The 17,859-nt window shown below is 50.0% G+C and overlaps 1 protein-coding gene across 2 annotated transcripts in view; it reads left to right on the plus strand.

Moving 5' to 3' along the window:
- Positions 1-2,180: 2,180 nt before the first annotated feature.
- Positions 2,181-17,859, plus strand: part of SMS (spermine synthase) — a gene marked incomplete at its 3' end in the record, with an annotated part of 45,854 nt that continues 30,175 nt past the window's right edge. Inside the window, exon 1 of one of the 2 annotated variants that reach the window (XM_084259170.1) lies at positions 2,181-2,340. In XM_084259170.1, coding sequence (XP_084115296.1) covers positions 2,292-2,340 — 49 coding nt within the window. In that variant the 5' untranslated portion in view covers positions 2,181-2,291. The remainder of the gene's footprint in view (positions 2,341-17,859) is intronic. The other variant, XM_084259171.1, reaches the window with a different exon arrangement.

The raw sequence follows: 17,859 nt of genomic DNA on the forward strand, positions 1-17,859 counted from the left end.
TTGCTAGATTCCCTGACAGCAGCTGCACAGGCTACACTGGTCAGTTCCCAGCAACAAAGCCATGATTCGTCCTGTAGCAAGCCTTGAAGTCGGGGGCTGAGCTTAGAAAACCCAGATAATGAGAAAGCCTTCCAGTGTTGGAGGTGTTTAAAGCAACAGTCCTTGATTCCTAGCCATGCCCTATCTTTAGCAATCTGGCCAAGATTGTGTCATTTGTGGATAATACCTGCATTGCAAACATTCTTAAAATAATTTCCCCAAATCCCCAAACAATGTCAGTTCTCTACCGAGGCCCATTTATCCCTGACATTGTGCCCACATCATTAAGCGTTTTTGTTAAACTCCACTTTATTCTGACTAGCTCCCTAGTTAATAGCAAGGCATCTCAACGATTTTCATATGTTCTTTTAAAAAGATTTATTTATGCATACAAGAACTGGGGTACAGACCAGAGGGGTGTGTGTGTGTGTGGGGGAGGATTCACCAGAGACAGAGTGGGGAGCAGAACAGGCAGACTGACTGAAATACACTGCTGAGGGGAGCAGCAGGCAAGACAGGAGAGGTCTGCTGCGCCATGTGGGTAGCTCCCTGGCAGGGGAGCGAACTCGTGCTGCAGTGGCTGTGGATAGCTTCATAGTGCTGCATCTTAACCCCTTGCGCCACCAGGGAGACCCTCATATCTTTTTGCACCTTGTTGAAGAACAGTGAGCCACTGGTGTTGGGCTTTCAAGCCCAAGCTCAAGCAGGAGCAGGAGCCCGAAGGGAGTGGAGGTCACTGCTGCTGTCCCCTGCACTGCAGGACGCAAGCTGCTGGGCAGGCCCGGGGCAAAAGGAAATTTCAAGACATCACAGCAAAGAATTAAGCCAAGTGCAGGACCTTTAGTTCCAGGCCCTGTGTCACTGCCCAGGCTCTTTGCTGGTGGCGCCTCCCCCGCCTTGAAGAGGCACACTTGAGACCTGTGGAGCCCCACTTCCCCTGCAACTAGATGGAGGACACCTGCATTCCCAGTTACACGACTCCAGAGCAATAGCAAGAACTGGAGAAGAGTCCAGAAATAAAGATGGATCAGAAGCAGAACAGCTAATGAATTGAGCCTTCGGGGCTCCTTATTCACCGAAGGGAAAACACGCAGTCACAAACAGGAGACCTGGGTAGGAAAAAAAAAAATAATGCAGTTGTTAAAAAGGAAGCCCGGTTCTTCCCCGAATGGTCTGTTAAAGAACATTGTAAACCTTCCTGTTAAAGGAAAGACCTGGCCCAGGTGGAGAAAGGGAAGGGGCTCGGCACAGCAGGCGCTGGGGGTGGCCTGCCGGAGAGCTGAGTCTAACATCTGGGTTCTCCTTTTTGTGGTTCTAGGTGAGCTCACTGATGTGACTTTTGCCCTTGCCATTACAGTAATTCCTGTGGAGCTTCTGGGAAGCGGGAGCCGTTGGCCGGGCGATGAGGAGGGAGTGAGGGCAGGGACACTACTGTTCTTTGCTTTGCCGCATCTCCGTGGACCCCAGGCATGACGCCCGATTCAAAGACAAGCCGCCGCAGAGAGGTGGACCGGCGCGCCATGGAGGCGCGGCGCTGGAGGAGCCCCTCTGGGCGCTGCCGTCCCCCAAATGCACATTCATCACGCGGTCCGCTTGCTTGCTTCTCCCCCATTCCCACTTGGCAGGAAAACCTGGGTCCCTGCAGCGCGCGAGCTTTCTAGTCGGCCCTCAGAGGCAAAGGCAGCCCCGGCTAGGAAGAGGGGGAGCGCAGTGCTCGAGGGTTCGCCGGCAGCCCCGGAAGAGTTAAGGGAAAGGCGGTCGGACTTTCAGACGGCAGGGGCGGATCCCGGCGTTTTCTTTTCTGGGCTCGGCCGGGAAAGGCGAGGGGCTCGGCTGGGGGGGGGCGGGGAAGGCCGCGCTGGAAGCGCAGGGGATGGGGCGCCCGGAAGTCCGGCTGCGGTGTCTCCACCTAAGGTGACCTAACGGATGGCGGGAGCGGCCCCGCGATCCTCGGCGCGGGGCGCGGCCATTGGTGACGCACGCCGGGGAACGCGGCGCCCACGTTGCCACCATTGCTCTGGGAGGCCTCACGCCCCGCGCTCGCGCTCGGGGCTGCCCGCGGCCTCGCTTCCTCCCTCCCGGAGGCGGCGCGACCCCGCCCCCGCGCCCTGGGTCGCTCCCAGCGGCCCCGCCCACTCCTCGCCCGGCCTCCCCGGCGCGGCGCCCCCCCCGCCGCACGCCGCCGGACCCGCCGCGCGGCCCCCAGCCTCCCGCGCCGCCCCCCCAGGCATGGCCCAGGGCCTCGCCGCACTATGGCAGCAGCACGGCACAGCACGCTCGACTTCAAGCTCGGCGCCAAAGGTGAGGGCGGGCGGCCGCCACCTGCCCGGCCCCGCCGCGGCCGCCCCTGCCGCCCGGAGTGCTGGAGCCGGAGCCGGACGCGGCGCGCGGCGCGGGCCGAACAATGCGGGCGGCTCGGGTGCCTCCGGGGCGGCGGTGCCGCGCGCGCTGCGGGCCCGCGTGCCCTGGTGGCGGCCTCCTCGCGGGGCCTGGACGGGCCGCGCCCCGTCTCCTCCGGCCCTGCCTCTCCGGGGGGGCTTCGGGCGCACCTCCCGCGCCCCACGCGGGCTCGGCCGTCCCCACCCGGTCCCCGTGGCGCCGCGCGGCGCCGGGACTCCCCCCACCCTCCACCCCGGGAGTCGGGGAGGGAAGCTCGCGGCGGGCCCCGGCGGGGGGTTGTGCCGCGCGGGGCTGCCCGCGTGACCTTTTCCAGTGTCCCAGACGGGCGGATGCCCCCCGGGGCGGGGGCGCTCCTCGTGGGGGGCGGGGGCTCACCTCGTGGGAGCCGCGGGGCTTGGCGGGGACCGCCGCGCTCGCAGAATTCAATCCACTAAGAGACGGAGCCCCCGGAAAAGAACGGGGGGCGGGAAAAGGAAACGATGGCTATTGGGGGTGGGGGGGGCAGGTGAGGTCTGGGCGCGGAAACTGGAACTCCCCGATCCCCGAGGCCGGCGAGACGGAGAGCCGACCCGAACGGGGCTGGGGAGGCGGGAACTGCGTCCAGGAATTAGGAGGGGGAGGCGGATTTTGCAGGCTTTCTTCTGGGTGCTTCTACTCTGGGGGGGCGGGGGGGGTGGGGTGGAGTAGGACTGCGGGTCTTTTTTCTGGTGCCTTTTAAATCCGGGGGTGCCGCAGACGTGAATCTGCGCTTCCCGTAGGTCCCACTAGCAGCGTCTCATCCTTCTCTTGCTTTTTCACCGTGGCCGCCCATTGGATGGAGCGACCGTCTCTGTTTCCACGATTTGAAACGTTGTCTTCACGTTCTCTAACCCCCCCCCCGGCCACCTTTTTTTTTTTTTTTCACTTCTGAGTACTCGGTGTTTTCTGCACCGCGCCCCGCGCCGACCATCTCCGAAGGCACAAGGTTTAATAAACATGCCGAGGATTTGCAGTGAGAACTAATTTTGCGTCCTGGAGCCTCTCGACTGCTTTCACATGTGACGTTAGCCTGTGTCTCAGCTTTTCCGAACCTCAAGTTCTCTGTGGTTGAAAAGGGGAAGGAACGTGCCCACCTCCTAGTGCTTTTAATGTTATGGAAGTTTCTATAAAACACGGCAGGGTCAACTCATAACAGTGTATGTGCGTGGTCGCGAAGTGACTTGGAGAAAACAATGCATTTTAAGTTTCCACATTTTTTAGGTCGAGGATGCAGGAATGCAAGAACCCTGCTGCGGAGAATCGGGAGATAAAATTGTGATTGGGGCTTGTAGCCCGTGGGGTGTGAGGTAGCTAAGGTTTTGTACAGAAATTACTCGCGGACTGAAGGGCTTGTTAGTGGCCATTCTAGCATTTTCAATTAGAGGTGAAACTCGAGGAAGTAATAGTGGTTCAAGGTCGCCCAGCCAGTACGAGCACTTTATAGGGATTATCCCTGGTGGTGAGCACCTGTGAACACTCAACCTGCAGTCTTGGAGCTGGGGTTTTCTGAACTTAAAGACGGTAGTCTCGGGATGAATCCTGAAGATTATGGCACTCCACGCCTGCGAATGTCCTTGCCTGAAGCCTTAACCAGCCTTGTGAAAAGATGGCTCAAAGTGGCTGCTTCTTTGTTCCCTTCCAACACTGGGGACAAACCTTCACTGCTTGAAGAGAAAGGGAGTGAATACTTGGGGCTGACTCTGGGGCCAGAGAGAGAACCATGGGTGTGCAAAAAAAGTTTGAGAAATTCCAGCCAATTACTCTTAGTTGCCAGCCTTTTAATCTTGAGCCAGGTTTGATGGCAAGGGAAGAACATTTTAGAAATACCAAGGAGGGGTGTGTGTATATGTATGCATCTATGTGAGATCTGAGTCCCTACAAAAGTGTTTCGTGAGAAAGAATGCTGATTCTCACCGTGTTCCCCCATCACTCGAGGGGGGGGGGCATGTCACCCCTACTGTCTCTAGGCATCCACACTTGTGAAATAAGGGGATCTTAGTGAGAAATCTACCATCTGTGAGGTCTCCAAAAACATTTATTTTAATTGATAGTAATGAGTCAAAAGGCATTACTCTTGGCATGTGAGTATTGGATGTGACTCAAGGGTGAGTCAAATGCCTGTGGAGCCTAGATTCATGGTCTTCTTTTTCTCATTTGTCAGAAATGGTAATGCAGTTCCATGATGTGATTTTAATGGAATTGAACCTGAGCCAGGTAGTTATGTTACCATGTTGCCTTTCCATATAACTTAGTTACGCCTAGAACCCAGCTAGTGCTCAGCGGCCACTGGGGCAGTTATAGATTGGGCCTGGTGGTTCCTATTTAGTGTTCCGCCTGATGAGGTCACCGAGGACATTTTTGCTAAAAAATAATCTCATTTTTCCTCATCTCTGAGGATTTAGCCCAGAAAGCATTTTGCGATTTCTCAGCCTGAAGCTGAAAAGAAGAAACCCCTCCAGGACCTCCCTGGTGGTGCAGGGGTTAAAGTCTCAGCGCCAGCCACTGCAGCACCAGTTTAATCCCCTGCCCGCCTGGCTCGCAGCAGACCTCTCCTGTTTCTCCTGCTGCTCCCCTCAGCAGTGCATTTCAGGAGATCCGCCAGTTCTGCTCCCCACTCTGCCTCTGGTGAATCCTCTCACCCCGCCATACTTTTGGTCTATACCCTAGTTCTTGTATGCATAAATAAATAAAAATAAATCTTAAAAAAGGAAGAAACCCCTCCCTGGGCTGGTGGAAAACGACACATGGTTTGTTTCTAGTCCTGTAAGAGCTGGCTACACAGGGATCAGCGAGGTTCTCATAGCCTGTTGGAGCAAACCCTGGCTGACCAGTCAGCCCCAGGAAAGCCTAATGGTGTCTATATCCATTTCTTCCCTTGGACTTGGAGAGTCTTTGAAGGGAAACCTGTAGACTGTGCCTCCTAGTCACAGTTCTGGTACATCATAGGCGTTTGCTTCTGCTGCTTAAATGGACCTGACCTGATGTTGGTAAAGGGGGAAAGCTAGTTCCAGTCCATTAGGGCGACACAAGCACACATTTCCCTGTAGATTATTTAAGAGGATGGATCCTGAGTGGGGAAAACCTGACTGATGCTTTTAGTCCATCTCTTGGATCACTGATCTGCAGCTTATGTAGAGAAACGAAGTAACTTGTGTCCCTCAAGTTCACGGATTTTATAAGAAAAATCTTGTTCAGTAATTGTCAATTTAATTAATAGAAGGTGGTGGCCTAGACCAGAAAGGTTTAGGGTAGGCGCTTTTGTGTTTTTTTTTCGTTTTTTTTTTTCTTTTTAAAGATTTATTTATTTATACATACAAGAACTGGGGTACAGGCCAGAGGTGTGGAGGGTGAGAGGATTCACCAGAGACAGAGTGGGGAGCAGGACAGGCAGACTGATCAAAATACACTGCTGAGGGGAGCAGCGGGCGAGGCAGGAGACTCTGTCTGCTGTGCCATGTGCTCCCTGGCCGGCCTGGGATGGAACTCCAGTGGTTGCGGAGGGCTTCATAGGTTGCATCTTAATCCCTTGCACCACCAGGGAGGTCTGCTTTTGTGTTTTTGATCCCCATCAAGGAAGCCTATGGGATACTTCTCAGAGCAAGAGTTTTAAATGTGTAAAATAACACAATTATTTAAAACAGCTTTAAAAATAAACCCCCAAATATGTGGCCTATGTGTTTCCTTAGTAACACATTAAATAACAGCCCAGCGGCAGGCCCAATATGTCTATTATTCCTTTTGGGAGGAGTAGGTTTCCTTCCACTGAAGACCAAGCCCAGAGCTGTAAGCAAATATCTCCGGTTCCTTTTCTAGACAACTCTGAAGACATGAAAAGTCGGCCATTTGCTGTTTGTTAATTGTCTCAAAGGCTAGGCATTACTCTAAGCACATTACATAATCCTTCCGGCATCCCTGCCCTGGGATAGATCCTGTATCCCCATTTTATTTATTTATTTATTTTTAAATATTTATTTATGCATACAAGAACTGGGGTGCAGACCAGCGGTGCAGGGGATGAGAGGATTCACCAGAGACAGAGTGGAGAGCAGAACAGGCAGACTGACTGAAATACACTGCTGAGGGGAGCAGCGGGGAGACAGGAGAGGTCTGCTGTGCCATGTGGGTAGCTCCCTGGCCAGGGCTAGAACCTGAGCTGCAGTGGCTGCTGATAGCTTCATAGTGCTGTGCTTAACCCTTTGTGCCACCAGGTAGGCCCTGTATCCCCATTTAAAAAATTAAAGACTAGGCACATTGAAGTTTCTCACCCTGAGAGATAGGTAGCTGGGACTCAGCCATTTCAATTTGATTCCAAGGCTGTGAAAGGCTTCCTTTAAGGCTATGATTTTCGGTGACCCAGCTTCTTCCCACCTCCGCGCCCCCCCACCCCCAACATCCAGAGGGCTTTTGGCATTATCTGGGGAGGTGCTGCTCACACCTGATAGTTCAGCACAAATTGATTGGCTCCTTAGGCTCCAGGGAGGAAGGCCTCACTTGGGGGGGTGGTGGGAAGTAGGTGCAGCCAGTGCCCTGAGGTGACGCCCTCCCTCACTGATTTCCTGAAACTTCAGCCCATCCGCCTAGCTCCCACTCTGAGTATCTACTGAGCTTCTTTCTGGTGGAGGCACACAGTCTTTGTGTGTTTTAAATGTAATTATAAGCATAAAAGCCTAAACAAGACTGTATTGGTTGCATCTAACTTTCATGTTCAAAGGTAGAAAAAGCTTTTCCCTTCCCCCCTCTGCATTATCATCCCTTTCCTTCACTCTGCCGTTGTGATAAACACCACCGCACCCACCCACACATCCACTTGAACATGAAGGGGGGGTGATGACTAGGAGTGGGAAATTTGTGCCTGCCCCCCCAACTCTAGATTGACTGAATGGAGGGATACCTTTAATTTGCATTCTTAATCATCTTTGTCCCAGTAATTCTCATGCAGATGAAGTGTGCCACCACTGCAGTGTAATCCTTGCTGAAAACAAAAAATCCTTTGAATCAGAATAGGTGGCAGACCCATCTCACCCAGCCACCCATCAGCAAGTCCTTAAGTCCTGCGGGTCCTGCCAGCCTCACACTTGCTTACCTTTGTCCTGGCTACGCTGCTTTACCACCATCCCCCTGTGGGAGCCCTGTCTTCCCTTTTCCCAGTTCAGAACCATCCCAAGCGCCTCCATTACCCTGTCGTTAAAGCTGAGATACCTTATTAGCACTTACAAGGTTGTTCTCTACTGGTCTGGCCCTCTGCCTCCCCCAACTCATAAGTGTGAGCCTCTCACTCCTTGTGCTTCACATAGCCGGGAGGCATCTGGAATTGAACCATGTTACCTAGGTGTTCTCTCCTGCCTGAATTGTGTTTGCAAATGTTTGCGGACCGCGGAGGGGTGGGGGGTCTCTGTTGGAGTCTGTCTTCATTTGGCAAGCTCGTTGGCTTTGTTGTGATTTTCTCGAAAACTCCCTTTCTCTCCACTCTGCAAAAGATTTTAATTGCACTGATGATGTTCTGTATGACTCCAGGCACATTGCCGGGAATTCATTTTGTGAGCTTGCCATTAAATTGTATAAATGATAATGATTGCAGTACAGTTCCAAAGTTAAACGCATTTCTTTAAATCTTTGGAGGTGTAGTGCATAATAAAATTAGTTTGTGCTTTTATATCAAGAAGCTGCATGGTTCTTATTTGGTGGCCCTCTTGTTTCAAGTGCATTGGGGTAACAGCTGTTTAAGAAATCGATTCTAATGGAAGCATTAGGAACCATCCCCACCCCAGCTAGGGAGAGATTTTTTTTTTTTAATTTAAGTACTCCAAGGTCTTACGTGTCTCAAGGGGAGAGCATTTTCCAATTTAATAACTGGTGGATGATTTGCGTTGGGTGTTTGAGTCGGGGAAAGCAGTTTTGTTTGGCAGAGGAGCTGTTAGAAATTTGGAATCTTCGCATCATGATGTAATGAATTGGCTGGGTTGGAGTCAGCACCTGCAGGCCTGGAAGGGACCCTCAAGTGCCGTGGTCTCATAGTTGGAAAAGTTTCATCTGTTGGTGTCAGGCTTGGTACCTGGGCTACCAATTTATGGGCTTTATAATTTGAATTAAGACTATCACAGTTACACTTACCCTTGGCAGGTAAGAATAGAAAGTCACTGGATTGTGGTTGGTGTCGATTTAAGAATGTGTTCAATAAAGCTATTTTATTGAATTGAGTTTTTGGAGGCATGCATTTTCTGAGCGTTTCAATCCACCATTTCACTGCAGTTGTCACCCAAGCCTGCGGGTGTGTGCCGCGGCTGCAACCACCATTTCATGGTAGTTTAATTACAGGCTCAGTTCTTTTGAAAAGTCGGGAAACCTCCTCAATTGAATCTGCACACCAAGTATGTAAACCATTGCACAAATGCTCTTGTAAACCATTGCAGCTAGCTAGGCACCTTTCCAGACCCCAGGAAAAACAACTCTGGGGCCATCAGCTGTGGTGGGCCTGCATTTCATCAAACTGATCCTGTCGTCTGTGTTCCGGAAGGAGCCACTGATGTAGTGGCCATACTTGAAAGTTGCTGGTAATGTTACCGTGTGACCAAGGGGTACCCAGGGACCCTCCCAAAAGCTCTGTTGGAGTCCAGCATCCCTGTACACAAAGGCAAAGGAGAGTCTTAGTGTGAAAGAGCTTTACTAGAATTAGTGTGCATAGAAGGGGAAGAGAAGAGAGAATATTTTTCCCAATAAGTCACCTAAAATGACTCATCCCTTCGTGTGCAAATGTCCAACCAAACAGGCTCGGCCTGAGGACCACCGAGGCCTGGAAGCTTGCCACAAGTCTAAGGTACCTTCTAGTGGGGAACCACAGCAAGGGGGTGAAAGGGGCCAGGCAAGTCTGGGACTAAAGGGACAAAATCAAAGCACAAATCGAGAGAATGGCCATTACTGTCAGCTTCACCACCCATCTCCCCAGTGTCTCAACATTTCTCTTCCCCACTGCCCTCTTCCCAGCAGCACTAGGGTGCAGGTAGGGCTGCAGGAACAAGCGAGCTCAGTTTCCCAGAGCCCACCTGCCTTCTGTGCTATGTGTCTTCACATGGTGGCTCGCCCTGCCCCTGGTTCCCAGGAGCTAGTCTGAAGCAGGGAACATGGTGCCTCCCCTAACAGTAAGAACTGGTAGCATGTTCTAGATTCCTGAGCTGACTTGACCTTCCTGGTAGTTTTACATGTATCTTCATTTCTCCTTTTGCACAAAAGTGCTGATGATACCAAAATCCCACACACCAAGTTAGGTGGGACAGCCAATAAACTGTTTGGAAGAGTGTCAGATGATACATAAAACACTTAACACTAATTTCATTACTTAGGACTGAGTACTTTGAAATTGTGCCAGTGGATAAAGATATACTCAGTTATAAAGAGGTGTGATGTTAAGAGTGTACTGAAAGATAAGGACAGTTCTGGCAGAAGAAGGGGCAGAAAATAATGGGTTGGCATGTGATTTGAAGCTTGGTCTGCTTATTTAAAAGACCCCTTCAAGTTATTAAAGCCGGGCCTCCCTGGTGGCGCAAGGGATTAAGCACCGCACTATGAAGCAATCCGCAGCCTCTGCAGCACGAGTTCGATCCCTGGCCAGGGAGCTACCCACATGGCGAGGCAGACCTCTCCTGTGGATCCTGGTGGATCCTCTCACCACCCCCACCCCCCGCATCTCTGGCCTGTACCCCAGCTGTTGTATGCATAAATAAATAAATCTTTAAAAAAAGTTATTAAAGCAGAACACTTTTATTTTCCAGATAACACTTCTTTGGGTGTATGTTGTGGGACTCTATTTCCCTGGGGATGAGGCTTTTTTCTAGTGAGGATCCTGAGCAATTTCTAGGACACTGTTAGCTTTGACACTAAATTGTCTCTTCCAAAGAACTGCGGGTCATTGTGGACAAGGCAGGCTGTGATTTGCTAACAGGCGTTTTGGATTTCTAAAGGTGAGTATGGAATGTATCTGAAACTGGGTTCAACGTGGGATCCTTTTAGCACTTTTTAGGACCAGTGCTGTTGGTTCCGCTTTGGAAATAGTAATGGTGTAGGTTTTATAGACGCTCCACCCTGAATCTTTGAACTGCACAATGCTGCTGCTAAGTGGCCTGTTTGGTTCTGGAATTTTGAGGAAGTGAGTCCTGGACCTGTCTGTCCAAGTGTTTGATTTTCCTAAGTGTGATCCCTCTAGGTTGGAGAAAGAAGTGCTTATCATCAGTTTACTCTCTTTGGCATGAGGTTCAAGAGAGAATACGATAGGACTTTTTTTTTGTTGTTAAGATTTATTTTTGTTTATGCAAACAAGAGCTGGGGTGTAGGCCAGAGGTGCTGGAGGTGAGAGGATTCACCAGAGACTACTGGGGAGCAGAACAGGCGGATCTACTAAAATACTTTGCTGAGGGGAGCAGCGGATCTACTGAAATCCACTGTTGAGGGGAGCAGCGGGCGAGACAGCAGAGGTCTGCTGTGCCATGTGTGTCAGCTCCCTGGCCGGGGATCAAACTCATGAACTCATGCTGCAGTGGTTGGTGATAGCTTCACAGCGCTGAGACTTAACCTCTGCACCACCAGGAAGGCCCATGATAGGACTTTTTTAATGTTTTTTTTTTTTTAATAAAGGATTTGGTTTTACTTGAAGACTGCAGAAGCTGTTGGAGTAATTGTTTATGTATTTGTTAGTGTTTTTTTTTTTTTTTCTGTTTTAAAAGTTACTTGCTTATTTTATAGTACTTCAAGGGTATAGGAGAAAATAAAGGGGGAACCCAGATGTAATCCTATCACAGGTAGGTAACCACTGCTTATGTTTTCGTGTATGGGAAATATAGCCTATTCTTGTCGTTTAAATTACTAAAGAAGGCTACACAGTGTCATGATTTAAAAACATTGACTCTCAGAGCCCAACTGCTTGAGTTTGAATCCTGGCTTGACCACTTACTAGTTGTGTTATCTTGGACAAATTCTTGACCTCCCTGTGCCTTGATGAGTAGGCTGTACTTTGTTAATAGCATCCAGTCTTGCACCATTAAGTATGATGCTAAATATAAGTTTCTTGTAAATGCTCTTCATCAAGTGTGGAAGTTTCCCTCTTGTTTCTACTTTTCTGTGTGCTTTTATTTTAAATCAGTATTGAATTTTTGGGAAAATTTTTTTTGAGTCAGTATCATGTGATTTTTCTGGACCTAATATGGTGGGTCACATTGATTTTTGAATATTGAACCAGTCTTGCATACCTGCACTAAATCCCACTTGGTCATGGTATGAAGCTTTGCATATTGCTAAATACTTAATTGTTAAGGAAATTAAGGGTTTGTTAAGGATTTTGTGTTTATATTCATGAGAGATATTGTTCTGATCTGCAGCTTTCTACTGGATAGATTATTTTAGTCTGGTATTAAGGTAATGGTTTCATAACCTGAATTGGAAGGTTCTTTAGACTGGGTGTTAATTTCTTTAAATGTCTACTTGAAGTCTCCAGTGAGATCATCTGGGCCTCAAGGTTTCTTTTTTCAGAATTTTTAAATCATGGATTCCACTTCCCTAATGGTTATAGGACTGTTCAGGTTATCAATTTCATATTGGTAAGTTGTGATAGTTTGTGTTTTTCAAGGAATTGACACATTTTATTTTTAGATTGTCAAATTTATGTGTAGAATTGTTTGTAGTTTTCCTTTAGTGGCAGTCTGTGTTATCTTTTCCCTTTGTCAGTTTTGCTAGAGACTCAACTTTATTGATCTCAAATAGCTTTTTGCCTCAGTCGCATTGATTAATGCTGTTACCCTTACTCCCTTCTGCTTGCTCTGGGTTTGTTTTTTTTGCTAGGTTCTTGAAGAGGGGCCACAGATGAGAGGTTGAGACTTGAAAATGGAGGCAGGTACACTCTCCTTCTATAGTGTGAGAGGTTTCCATTAGCCATGAATATAATTAACTCTGCTTATTCCTTAATAATCAGAGATCTGAGTTATATTGGTTATTTTTAAAAATTCTTTAAATTTGTGTCTTTTCCATCATTGTGTATTCCCCTTAAAATTCCCACCATCAATTCACCCATGAACCATCACCACAGTGTCTTGTGCTCTTCTCTCCTCTGTTTTGATCCCATTTCTGCTCTGATTCATGGTTGCCTCCTAATTTTGTTGTTTTATATTGGTTATTAACTTATTTTTTCCCAACCTGTAATGTAGCTAACTTAAAGGTAGGAAATATTCCTCAGATGATTCTAGTCTCAAAATCTAAGAATGATACTTCTGTTGGACATTAAAGTTGTAGAATTGGAGCCAAGTGTCTCGGTTGGTTAGTAATTGAGAACCGGAAAACGTCTGAGACCGGGAAACTACAGCTTTTGGCCTAATCCTGCTCTTTTTTGTGGCCTTTCTTTGTAGTTAACTTTGGCATTTTTAAAAGGTGGTAGAAACACACACACACACACACACACACACAGACGTGAGATCTTTACCAAGTGGCCCTTTACAGAGCAAGTGTGCCCACCCCGCCAGCAGGCCATCCATCCAAGTCTAGTGGCCTGCTTCCGAGCCACATGGAAAACTTTACAAGGCTACATTGCCAGGCCCCTGACCTGGCCTTTTCCTCATCTGGAATCCATCACAGCACACTCCCCTCTCCATGTCCTGGGGGTTTTGACTTGGGTCCTTTGTCTCTCATTTCTGCACTATCCTCCAGAACACTCTTCTGCACCTCCTTGGGCCTTAGTAATTTCCTGAGGTCCATTCTGCAGGGGGCCCACCTGGATGCTGACTGAGCAGCAGGCCCTGGCCTAACCCAGAAGAAAGGAAGGTGCTGGGGCTGCCTTGGGACAACGCCGATGTAAATATGATTTTTAAAAAGATTTATTTTATTTTTATGCATACAAGAGCTGGGGTACAGGCCAGAGGTGCGGGGGGTGGGGGAAGGTTTGGGAGGATTCACCAGAGACAGAGCGGGGAACAGAACAGGCAGACTGACCGAAGTACACTGCTGAGGGGAGCAGCGGGCGCGACAGGAGAGGTCTGCTGCACCATGTGAGTTGCTCCCTGGCCGGGGATAGAACTTGTGCTGCAGAGGCTGCAGTTAGCTTCATAGGTTGTGTCTTAACCCCTTGCGCCACCAGGGAGGCCCTGTAAATATGATTTTTTGACTGCAGAGTTTAAATAGCTTTACCCGCAGAAGTGCTATTTCATTGTTGATTCAGAGCCTGTCATGGGAGCTTAGGCAGAAAACTTAGAGGTGTTTATTGAAACAGATGGTATCGGTGTGACCTGTAAGGGATTCTACCCTCCTGAAGTTGGCAGAAAACTGGATAGTCATGATCCTGTTTGGGTGCTGGAGAGCCATTCTCATCCTCCTGGATGCTAAAGAGCCATTCTCCAGTTTCTCTTACGGGGAAGAAATCTGGTGGAACTGAAACCATTGCAGTGGCTAGACTGTGACCTGTTCTCATCCCACAGCTCGGTGACAGCGGGGGGCCCTCCCCAGAGTCCCGGTGACAGTTCTGAACTACAGGTAGGGAATGGAGGGGTGGTCTTGGTCTTGGTCTCGGTACTAGTGCAGGTACCTTCCTAAATCTCCTGTCCTCCCATTTCCAACCCTGCACGTCCCCTCTGGCCACCTTCCTTGTCCATATTATGCTGCTGCGGGCCTGGTGTCACCTCACTCCTTTACCTTCTTCCAGTTGTGTTGAGTGTGGCCCCCAGAGAGGGTTCTTGGTGGTGCTGACCTCTTCTGTGCTCCCTGCCTGGATGGCCTCCCCCTGCTCTTGCCTGTGTCCTTCCTGTTTTCGGAAACACTCAGGCCATGGCATCTTGGGTTGCCTGATGTTCTCCAAGGTTTCTGGGAGAGAGCAGGTGGCCTGGTGTAGCCTCATGACTACCGACTGGCAGCATCACCCCTACCCCCTATAAAAGCCAGACTTTTGCCTAATCTCCCCTCTTTGTGCCTTGTTTTCTAACTCCTGGCTAGTCTCCCCCGTGGGCTGAGTCAGAATGGGCTCTCGGCTCTTGGCACTATCTGCCTGCTTCCCGCTCACACGTGGGGGCTGCTTTTCACACGTCCCTAGTCTTGTGGGGCTGGGGAGCTGGCTGGACAGGAAGAAGAGGGTCACTGTTGCCCCTTGCTCTGGTTCCAGACTAAAGAAGGGTGAGCGCTGTGTCTCAGCTAGGTTTTTATGAGCCCTCCTTCAGCTTGGTAAGGAGGATAAAAGGAGGGCTGCCTGGTGGAGGGGCCTGGGTTTGTTTGGGAGGTGCAGGAGCTGGCCCCATGTGTCTGTGGGCAGTGCCCTGTCACTGCTCTCCTGCAGAGGGAAAGGGAAGGCAGGGCAGATGCTAAAGGGCACCGAATGTGAGCTTTAAGAAATAATCACCATGGCTAGTTTTCCTTAATGCCCTCTGCATGGAAAGCCCGGCTTGTCATTTGTGTCGTGTGTCTGTCAGTCTAGTTTCAGCTAGGTCTTTCCCGGTCTTTCTGCAGTTACTTTTTTCTGGTTTTGTTACTCTTCTGTATGAACATCAGGAACTGCTTTGAAAATAAGTCCTCCAAGTTGTTGATGTCTTTGTTGCTTTCTGCATTCTGCAACCCCTCCTTGCCTCTTGCTGAATTCAGACACCAAGGCTGGCTGCCACGCCTTTGGGCAGGACAGCCGGCTCTAGTGCCGGGGACAGTGTCTGCACCCAGCAGCCACTCAGACATCTGTTATTCCATGGGGGGAAGGGGGGGCGGACAGCTGGTGGAGAAGACCACTCCACTCCTTCCTTTGCAGCCCCTATAATCCTGGTACCTGTGTTTGATTGAAGAATAGACTTCTGGAACTTTCTGTCGCCTTACAGAAACTGAGACTTTTACAGCTCAGCTTGTTTGATTGGGTGTTTCGGGACTGCTTTATTGAGATAGGATCCACATGCCAGAGTTCCCTTGTTTAAAGTGTACAAGTCAGTACCTTTCAGAATGTTCAGAGTGTGACTGTCACTTCAATCAATTTTAGAACATTTTTATCACCCCAGAGACTCCGTACACCCCTTTAGCTTTCACCTCCATCCTTCCCAGGCCTTGGCAACCACTAATCTGCTCTTTGTCTCTAAGGATTTGCCTTTGTGGCAATCTCATGTGCTCAGAACTGCAGTGTAACATGTGGTCCTTCGGGACTGACTTCTTTCGCTTAGTACGATGCCTCCCAGCAGCACCTGCGCGGTAGCATGTGTCAGCGCTGCATTCCTTCATGGCGTGGTATGGATCCACCAGCATGTGTTTAGCCATTTATAACTGGATGGGCATTTGGGTGGTTTCCCCTTTTGGCAGCTTGGGGATTGCGTGATGATTTATCATCTTGCAGCTGTTGTGAACAAAATGGCACGTGGGAACATAACACCAAGCTGTGGGGTAAGGACAGGCCAAGGGGCCACCTGCTAGACCTTCACTTTAATCCCTGGGAGTTATGAGGCTTCTGAATGTTTGAGAAGTTGCCTGACACATAGACACTTTAACATTTTTAACAAATTTAAATTAGTGTAATTTAAAATTTCAGCCTTAAGCTCTTTTTTTTTTTAAAAAAAAGATTTATTTATGCATACAAGAGCTGGGGTACAGGCCAGAAGTGCGGGAGGGTGAGAGGATTCACCAGAGACAGCGGGGAGCAGAACAGGCAGACTGACTGAAATACACTGCTGAGGGGAGCAGCGGGCGAGATGGGAGAGGTCTGCCGTGCCATTTGGGTTTCTTCGCACTGGCCGGGAATCGAACCCTCTCTGTAGAAGCTGTGGCAGCTTCACAGTGCTGTGCTCAACCATCTGAGCCACCAGGGAGGCCCCTTAAGCTCTTTTTGATTGTGAAATATGAAGATGTTCTCCCGTCCTTAGGCAAGTTGCTGGCTGTGGTGAGCGGTTTGCTGTTTCTTACTCTCAGAAGGATTATGCCTGCGGCAGTGGATGGGCTCATTTTAACTCGAAAACCCCGTGAATCCAGCGTATGGTGCTGTGGGTTTGACCGGTGCCTGCACTCGTGTCCCCACCACTACACTGTCAAGCCCGCTGGGCTGATGTTTTAGGCAGATAACCAGGAGTGACTTCAGCCTGTGTTTGTGTACATTTTCCTTGTCTTCCTCTTCAGGGGTCTAGTGAGAAAAGCAGGAAGCTGGTTTGTGTGTGAAGGGAACCTGCACGAGGCAAGCCGGCCCTTTAGGTTCTCTGACAGTACAGGCTTGGGTTTTGGGGTAAGGACACCGTGTTTCTGCTTCCTCTTGCAGGGAGCTACACATTTATCTGCCTCCAGCCAACTTCCTGGCCATCCTCCTGACCAGAGCGCAGACGCAGAAATGGGGAGGTGGGAGGGAGGAGGGAGTGGGTTGGACCCTGGGATCTAACTGGAAAATATGGGTGGGGCAGACCAGCTGGAGGGAGTGGAGAAGGGTGGGTGACTTAGGGCTGTGGGGCTCTAGAAAGATCCTAGCCTGTGAGTTAGAAGGTGGGCTGGCAGGAGGCTGGGCTTTGGCCCTGGCCAGCCGGGCAAGGGGCATCGGTGGGAGTCATTAACCACTCCTCTTCGGAGCTCGAATAGCTGGAGTCTCCTGTGGGAGAGAGACTGGGGGACAAAGAAATGTGGAACAGGGGCTCGATGGCGTGTGAATCTCCAGCCTGCCGAGAGAGGTTCTTGGCAAGAACAGATTTCATCTGCTAATGCCCTCAGTCTGGTGCTGCTCCAGTGTGAGAACAGAAGGGAATGAGGCTGCTGTGGTCTGTTCCCGCCCCTGACCCCAGGAGGAGACTGGGTGCTGCTGGGGGCTGTAGCCTAAGGAAAACCCACGCTCCCAAGTCCTGACTATTCCTAGCTCGAAGTTGAAGATGACCCAAAGGTGTTGGGAGAGTTAGGGTTTTTCTAGAGGTGTCTAGAATTGCTTACTCCCTCGGGGTAACCTCTGTTGTTGGAATTCACTTTTTCAGGTGCTGTACTCCACTGCTTCCAGCCCAGCATAGTTAGCATGTTTATCTGCCTATTTGCCAGGGGGCCTGGCACCTTTTTTTCCAGCATGAATTCCTCAATTTGGGCCAGTAAGGTTGGGTCGGTGCAGTTAATTTACTTGGGCCAGTAAAGTTGGGTCGGTGCACAAGGGTTACCCACCTTGTGGGTGACAATTAAATGACTTGTACCGGACCCCAGGGGATGGAGGTAGCTAGTGTTGTGTGGGTGCCAGGTTCTTTACAAGAACCCTTTGAAATAGTGCCCCTGTTTGATGGTAGAGGGAATTAGGTCTGTGGATGAGTGAGATCTGGCCAGTGAGTTTGGGTTGAGCAGAGAGGCTCTGGTGGGGGATTTGTGGGAGAAGCTTCAGGGGGAATTCATAGGAGATCTTAGGTGGAACCATTGATGGGAGGGAGTAGGGAAATCCCAACCTGAGTTTGGACTTTGATTTCAGAT

Source organism: Talpa europaea, assembly GCF_964194135.1.
Source record: "Talpa europaea genome assembly, chromosome: X".
Classification (NCBI taxonomy): domain Eukaryota; kingdom Metazoa; phylum Chordata; class Mammalia; order Eulipotyphla; family Talpidae; genus Talpa; species Talpa europaea.